The sequence below is a fragment of the Drosophila grimshawi genome, unplaced genomic scaffold, assembly GCF_018153295.1.
Source record: "Drosophila grimshawi isolate 15287-2541.00 unplaced genomic scaffold, ASM1815329v1 contig_1377, whole genome shotgun sequence".
NCBI lineage: Eukaryota > Metazoa > Arthropoda > Insecta > Diptera > Drosophilidae > Drosophila > Drosophila grimshawi.
Window position 1 is genome coordinate 21,281,118 of NW_025062900.1, and position 8,510 is coordinate 21,289,627.

The window sequence follows — 8,510 nt, forward strand, 5'->3', positions numbered from 1 at the left end:
ATATTTCCGAGACATTTTGTGTAATTTGTAAGCAACATTTGCTTGGGCACTTCAGTTCCCTCCTTTCCCCCATTCTGTAGAGCTACAGGGCAGCATTTACGTTACGAGAACATTTTAATCTAATTTAACACACTTTAGATTTATATTTGCTTAAATAGAAGTTATCTAAGTGGCACGTGCCGGGCATACCCAATATGACCAAGCACAACAATAGACATTCCCAACCGAGTTCCGTGTTCGAATGACACTGGGTAGTGGGGGGGAAATGGGGAAAAATTGTGAACCCAGACACATTTTTATTATAGTTTATTTTTTGCTTTTGAGCAATTTGGCTCGAATGCGAAAATGCACTTCCGAATACGTTGGCCAATCGAATTGCGGACAACGCTTAAGACGTTTATTGGCCACAAAGCTAAATGCAATCAATTTTACAGTTGCCCGCCAACAAAGACTAACATTATACTAACCCCATAAACAACTCAACCATAAATGCGTCTCAGCAGCGTGAAGAACGAGTAAATTACGTTCAGGAGCGACTGCAGCATCTTCAGGTTCATCGGATAGACGCCGCCAACCAGTATCTGCAACAGACAACAATATTTGACACATGAATCATCAATATGTAGAAATTGCATTAGATTGCAGCTACACTTACAAAAAAACTGCCTGAATTGTAGAAAATCGCCGTGAGTAACTCACATTATTATTCAAAAAGTATATTTCTAAAACAGAAGGTCCTTACAAAAGCAGGATTTCTCATGTCATAATTCCAAGGAACATTTTTGTAAAAATTTTTCTTTACGTGAGAACTAATTTCATTACGAGTTTCTGAATTTCAAAAATGATATTTCCTATTATATATTATTTTCTATTATTAAAAAATATATATCTGAAAAATAGAAAAAGCCTTGCAAATTTTTACCCCTATTTTCGTATATTTCTAGGTTAATTCTAAAGTCAAGAAAAACTTTATACTTATCATGGCTAGGGCAATTTCCATTTTAAACAATTTTTTTCTGAGTGTAGTAGCAAGAATTTCCTTACCGCCAGTGGTTTCTGTGAGCGCATGATGAGTAATTTTAAAGTCTTCTGTGAATCGATGTCCAAGTCCATCCAATTGCTCTCGTAGGCAGCAATTGATATGTGGAAACTCTGTGCAAAGTAGTTCTTAATTCAAATTATTTACTTGTAGCTCGACTTACCTGGAAATAGAGCTCATTGGCCACGTAGTAGAGCACGAAGCTGTTGGCAAATATCATGACAATATAGAAAACTACAATGATAACCTGGGCGATTGTTTGAGCCTGCAAGAGGAATTCGGATGATTAAAAATGTTGAGAATAGAATAGACTTTTAAAAAAGGATACAAACAAGTTTTTAAGCTCTAGCCCCAAAGTTATAAGAGATGGCATTGGGCACACATGACCAATCTTGGGAGGAAGTTACTAATATAATACAAATTTGGAAGATTGCTGGTGACTTCCTTTAGGAGTCTGCTAGCCAATGTCTCAAAATTGGGGCGTACAAAAAAATAATATTTTGAACACCGAACAAAAATTGAGATGGTAGCAAATTAACTCCCGTCTGCAATCGATGTAATTAATGTAATATTTGTCGTGGCTAACTTTGTTTCTGAAATGAAATGCAATAATAACAAGAGAATGATTGTAACTTACAATAATCAACGAGAAAAGCAGCACACAAAGCATCGCCCCGAAGCACAGAAACTCCACCAGATGCAAATTGGTCATCAGCGCATTCATCGCATCGACCAGCCTGTTTGGAAGATGTAAACACAGTTAGAACATTGTTAATTTTAGTATTGCTGGTAAGTAGCTTACCCCTCCAGCTTGATTTGATATCGTATACACCAAATAATTTCATCGTGCACCAGTGTGCCACGAAGTCGTTGCATGGAGCTCAGCTTGTGCTGCAGCACGCGACACATGAGGATGGCAAACAGTGTGAAGGTGACCATCATACTGGTGTAGGGTATGTACATGCAGCAGCCCATCGGCGCCATTATGGCTTGCACCGCAAAGAAGACCTCATAGTAGGGGCTGGCGTATTTGTCAATGCCGGGCACATACATGCCATAGGGCAGCACTGCAAACACAAACACAAACACAAACACAAATACAAATACAAACACAAATGTGTATTTGTGTAAATGGGATTTGGATTAGTTCACCCACCGCGCTCCGACCCAAAAATCGGATATGTCACAAAACCAATGCAGGTGCAAGTGCCCATTAGCAAATTAATGCGGCCAATGGAGATGGAAAGTCGCGTGGTTTCAGACACAAGTTGGCCAATGTGTTCATCCGTAGAATTCTGTAAATAATTCATTATTCTTAAATTACTTATACTAATATACTAATAATAAAGCAGTTGGCCTACACTTGGAAAAAAAGCTGCCTGAAAAATGGGAAATAATGAAAAATATTTCAAAGAAGTGGAAACGCAATCCTTATATTAATTGAAAATTATTGCTGGAATATAAATATATAATATAATAATAACAAATATATATATTCCAAATGAAAAGGGGAGTTTTCTTGACGCCAAAAGTATGGCGATTTTGATATTCACTCTCAGTGTGTTCTCGTATAACTTTTACAGATCAAATTTATATCATTTAATTGATATCCTCCCCTAATTATGGGAAAACCAACAGATTCAAAGACATAGGTGAATATTGTGTGTGAATGCAATTTTACGATTTATATTTCTTGGTTCAGGTTATCTACCAATCGAGCTCTGAAAACTAAACAATAATTTTACGATATGATTGTATTGATTGATTATAATGAAATAAAAGTAAAATTAGTATTAAAGTAAAATTAATACATTTTGATCGGCATCAAGCGACTTTTTATTATGCTCACCAAAAGCTGCAGATAGTAAACCTTGAGTAGCTCCAGAAATTGCTCGTACCGCTTGCGATGCACGCAGAGGAGGATACCCCTCACAATTGTATTGGTGAAGAGCACCGCCAGGTACACGTTGCGTATTATGAAGTCGAGAGGTTCCGTGCTCAGATAGATGTCCACGTACTGAGGGACATTGATGAGGGCATAGGGCAAGAGGGCCACATAGCGTCGCCAATTGTGAACGAACAGATATGACCAGAACCTCATCAGCTTCAGTGTGCTGCCAAAGATGGGCATATCCACCGTGGACATAGTCTGGAGCTTCATGTTGAGTCGGAGCCGTTGCCAGAACTTTGAACCTCATGGCTGTAGTTCAAGCCACTTTTATAGACTCGACGATAAATTTCAAATGTGTGGTTTGGGTTGTATTATTAACGTCGAATTAATGGGTGTCATATTGATTGTGTGTGTGGGCGTGTGTTAATTACCCAGCCAACGCCTAATTAAAGGTGTTAAGGGCTTAATTTTATGTGACTGTTGCCTGGGGTTGCTTCTAGTTCAATTTCATTTGCCACGCAAGGGTTGTCTTGGTTTCGAGCCTTTGGCACAATGTGTTAATTGCCCATTTGATCTATAAGAAAATACTTCTTTCTTTATTTTAAAAATTGACTCTCCTGTGCTGAGAGCTTTATTTTTTTGTTACTGATTCCTGCTCACTTTTGAAGCATCACATCTAAAGTTTGTTGAGCATGTAAATACAAAATCGGCTGAATTTTGATAGAATACTTGAAGCAGTCTGTTACATTAGTTAATTGCCTGATTTCACTATGCCAAACATTTCTTACATTTAAATTCTTTTTCATTCATTCATTCAACATTCGTAACGTATGTTAAGAAAATACATATACATAAATATTTCTGCAAAGAACACCTCGACGAGGCAGACAATACCGTAGAATATACATATACATATATATAATATTATCTGACTATATAATATATATATGAATATGGTTCAGTAGATGATCACCGGCTGGATGCGGACGAGTTCTCATGTGCTTAATTCCCGTTAAGAAGACTTTAATTAACTATTTCATTTGTTGGCATAGCTAATATGTAAGCAATTTTATTTATTCCTTATTTTATTTACTTTTTTTTATGTTGTTTAGTTCACTGTACAAAATATAATTGCAATATTACCATTCATATCGTTCAGACAATTTGAGTCAAAGGCATAGCTGACATTTTTCCTTCTCGATATTAAGAACTCCTGTAGTATAAATAAGATATTAAAATATCTTGTATATTGTATAATTTACAAATATATCTACTTAGATATATAACATAACGGTCAGTGGCAAAATTACGGCTTTATTTAAATACATCGGCTTGAAATATGAGACACAAATTGAAAAATGAAAAGGATTTCATTTATATTTTGCTTTTATCATAATAATAATTATAATTGGGGTACGTGCACTGGGACCTCTTAGATCTATTGTGCCCCCTTCTGAGCCTATAGCTCCTCCATCAACCCCAGGTCTTGCATAAATGTTGGGATATTTGTTGGGGTTGAGGGCTACTATGTCTTTGAAGCTCATAACATGCCTCCCCAGGATGCTGCATCATTTCATAGTTAAGGCAACACACTCCGCTAGGATCATAGTTAAGGCAACACACTCCGCTAGGATGTGCATTGAGGATTCTTCCTCGGTTGCACAAAGTCTGCATAGTTCGTTGCTACAAATACCTTGTTTAAGTGTTCTTAGTCTACAGTGTCCCGTCCTGCTTTTATTATTACATTATTATAAATTAAAAAATTAAATTTAATCAATTAAATTATAATTTTTTCTTTTTGTCTTTCAATATCAGCTGTTTGTTAAATTGATGCTGCCATTTCATAATATCGATAGGTAATTCGATGAATGATCGCAAAAAATTACGACAAACTCGTGGCGAATTTACAGAATGTTGTCTCTTAAGAAAAATATGAGACGTACAGCAACAACTTTACATTCGTAGTATTTCGAGAAAATAAAAATGTTGGAATTAGGCTATAAGAAATTTTGATACTGGGATCAGGCTATAACAGGTGTGCAATCTTTGAAGAGAATGTTTGACAGCCAAAGTAACAGAGTTATAATTGCCACAGGAAAGCTTCTCCTCAATTCTTGCACAACAATCTAATTACTCAACTTACCTGAAAAGGCAACTGTTTCATGTAAACTGTATATAGATTTAAAATGATATGTAGTTAAAAGAAAATTGATACACATACATTTTAAATTCGCGCCGGGTCGAGCTTTTTAATTTATATTTTCTGTTCGTATTCCGGTCGACCTCAATAACATGGCATATCTTTACTTTTAAAATACACTTTTAATAAAAATGTAATTTTAACTGCACAATAATTCATTTTCAATTCACTGTTATTACAGTTGCAGACTGTGAGGAAACCAGGTCACCACATAAATTTTAGCGCTGTTTTTTGGCAAAAAATTGCGACAAAGCAGCTTTGTTATTGGAGTGTGGCAAATATTTGCCGGCTGTCAACTGCAAACGGCGATCTGCTGGTTTGTGGCCAAATGCGACTATCCGAATTGTAAACGTTGCCAAGAAGAGGTTTGAATGAGCCTTTAAAGAGGTTTTGAACACGACCTGGGCCAATCACCAGTGCTCAGTGGTCAGTGGACATAAATTGCAGCCAAACTAACGCAAAACTATGAAACTGTGCGTGCAAGTTGAGCAGACACTGCACTTGACCTCTTTGGCTCTATGATTGCGGTCTCGACATTTGCAATAAACGTCGGCAAACTTTTAATTGCACCACGCAAAGCCCAACATAAACAATAATGGGTGTGGCATGTGTGCCTTGTCTTCCTGTTTGTTTGGCTCGAAATTGAAAATGTTGCCAGCCAAAAAAGTTGTGCAACCAAAAGTTTTGCCCATATGCAGATGTATGAGAAACACTCGTGTTGATTTGTTGTTCCTTGCCTGGCCAGCCGAATTGGGGGACGCTGCTTGGTCCTGTTGTCGATAACGCTGCTTGGTCCTGTGTACTCCTGTGTACTCCTGTGCGCCAAATTAAATGCATAATTACTTGATAATTGGATTTGCGGTCGGCTCAACTGGCTGTGCAACATTTTCTAATTAAAATGTTTAGTGGCTGGCGAGGCCGAGCGCCACTCCCCAATTGCCACTTGATGGCGCTAAGCCTCAGGCACGTACTCCACAACACGACCAAGTGGCTGCAGACCGCCCACTGGGAGACCACCCAAGTGAGCTGCCTCCCATATTGTTTTAATACCCTTGAACAGAGTGTTATAACTTTGATGATTTGCTAGGTGCGTGGAGCAGAGGGGGTAGACAAATACGCTGCCTAAGCCTACCTCAAGCCGGCAAACATCTTCATACATAATAAAAGCCAAACCTTGAATATTAAAGCGTAATAAGTTATCTAAATCAGTGCTAAACTGCCTAAAGCCGCTAATCCAACAAAGAAAGGTTGTGAAATGCCGCATTTCATCATCATTTCAATGCCAGGACGAGATGGGACATAAGAATGAAAGACATATTCATGTTCATTCTTTAAATTATAGAAAACTGTCTTATAAAATTTAACAATTTAAAATTTTAATTATCATTATTTAAAGTTTATATAATAAAATCATTTCAAAGTACTTTCAAAATGAAGTGTCTAATCTCACTTTACTTAAGAAGTAATAGTCTGGAATCAGTCAAGATTTCTTACACCATTGAATGTTTATATATAATTTAAATTATGTTTCCTGTAAATTTTTCCATAAGGGACAACATTCTGTTCATTCAACATTCGTTAAGTATGTTGAGAAAAGATATATAGAAAAATAATAATATAATTATTTAAATTATTTATTGCAATTTATTATATTTTAGGGCTAAAGGTAAAATAAAAATTAAATAATTTAATTTAATTTAATTTATTGCCTGTCTTATATTTGTATTAAATATTTTATTTTTCATTTCGCAAAGACAAATGAAAATTTAAATTTGTTTTCCTACTCTTTTGCAGAAGTGTAATTTAATGATGCAGAAAAAATACGTTGTTGATAAACCACCGAGTCGAAAACTCTTTAACAATTTAGTTATATATAAACTCAATTTAAATTCGTATTGGCCAGAATGGTTTTAAATTAGCCCTAAGCATATCGTTTCTTTAGTAGGTAGATTCGTGTATACTTTTTCTAGCAGTCAAAACTAAATTGTATTTATTTTTCAAACACATCTGCTTGCTTTACTTGATTCACAACGATTGATGTCGTCATCTTCTTCTAGTTGACGATCACACAATTTATATCGATCGATATCGATATCAAAGTTATACATCGCTTGTAGCGTGTTATCGACATTTACAATTGACCTGCTGCAATAAAGTAAACTTCGATAATTTAAAATTCCTTACTTCTTTTTTTTATTTTGCTTAAAGCATCTTTAATCAATGTACAAAGTTTAGTTTAAAACTATCTCAGAATTGACTGCCAGAAATTTGGTATATTGTCGCTTTCTCTCACATCTATTCCTTACTCTGACTTATAAGCAAGCTCTTGGAATTATTTTCATTTTCCTTGGCGGGTCTGTTTAGGCGTGCCTCCCTAAATAAGTAATAAACACCTTTTCTGGTCTGGGACGTGGTCTGCCCACGTTTCGTTGTAATAAATTTCCATTTTGTTGTTGTTGTGGGCGTGGCAGCGCACTCGATTGGGCTAGGGGCAGGGGGTGGTGCGGCGGTAAATCTCAGTTGGGGTACATAGTTTGGCGCCTTTTAAATTTTCATAAGCAGCGTCGCATTCGTAATACAAACGGAATTTATTGCATACACTCAGGCGGCAATGCCTCCTAACTTATTCATATGAAATTGCCTGATTACCGCCCACCCGCTGCGACCTCTCTCTCTCTCTCTATATATATATATATCCCTACCTCTGTCTGTTATTTTTTTCAGTCTCCGTATTTGGTATTGGAACGTGTTTGAATTATATGCCGGTCATGGCTTGGCAGTTGAGATTGGTAGACCTTTGCAATGTAATGCGCCTTTTAGTATGGCAATCGCTGCGCTGGGCCGCATTTTTTATGAACTGTTGGTGTGTGGGGGCCACGACTTTTATGATTTGTATTTTTGGGCTTCAACAGGAAATTGTACAGCACTCCAGTCTGTCTGTGAGTGTGAAAGTGAGTGTGAATGTGACTGTGAGTGTGAGTGTGAGTATGAGTGCCAAATGCCAACTCACAAGTGTGTAGTTTAGAGTCACTGAGGTCATTGAATTAAGCAAATGGTCAGGAAATGCGGCAAGGGGCATTCGAGTGGAGTGAGTACGAGTAAGCTCTGAATCCGGTGGTTAAAGTACAGGTCGAAAATTGGACTTATACATAACTAGTTAGTCGCAATTACTACGGCTATATCATTCTTTGAAAGTAAAAATCTTATGAAAAATTACTAACACAAAACATCGACAATTTCGAAAGATTGACTACTAAAAATGTCTAAAAATAGCTGTTTTTTCAAACCTGAAAACTTTTCGTTCAGGTCAAAAAAATATTTAAAAGTTACTCTACAACTTTAACATGTTTTTGTTATTATTCTATTACTTAAATAATTAG

The 8,510-nt window shown here is 36.5% G+C and overlaps 1 protein-coding gene across 1 annotated transcript; it reads right to left on the bottom strand.

Moving 5' to 3' along the window:
- Window positions 1-338: 338 nt before the first annotated feature.
- On the bottom strand, window positions 339-3,200 carry LOC6566569 (odorant receptor 30a). Its single transcript, XM_001993076.2, has 7 exons — window positions 2,889-3,200; window positions 2,196-2,334; window positions 1,842-2,106; window positions 1,677-1,776; window positions 1,203-1,304; window positions 1,045-1,152; window positions 339-581 (listed from the first exon to the last, which is right to left on the bottom strand). Exons 1-7 carry the CDS (start codon window positions 3,198-3,200, stop codon window positions 480-482), a joined length of 1,128 nt encoding a protein of 375 aa, XP_001993112.1. The 3' UTR covers window positions 339-479.
- Window positions 3,201-8,510: the final 5,310 nt, after the last annotated feature.

What these genes read in the sequence shown, in the direction of transcription:
- LOC6566569 (XM_001993076.2), bottom strand. Translation starts at nt 3,200, where the DNA reads ATGAAGCTCCAGACTATGTCCACGGTGGATATGCCCATCTTTGGCAGC. An exon ending in TGCTTTTCTCGTTGATTATT is followed by an intron (nt 1,305 to 1,676) that starts GTAAGTTACAAT and finishes TTCCTCTTGCAG; the next exon opens with GCTCAAACAATCGCCCAGGT. An exon ending in CCAATGAGCTCTATTTCCAG is followed by an intron (nt 1,153 to 1,202) that starts GTAAGTCGAGCT and finishes TACTTTGCACAG; the next exon opens with AGTTTCCACATATCAATTGC.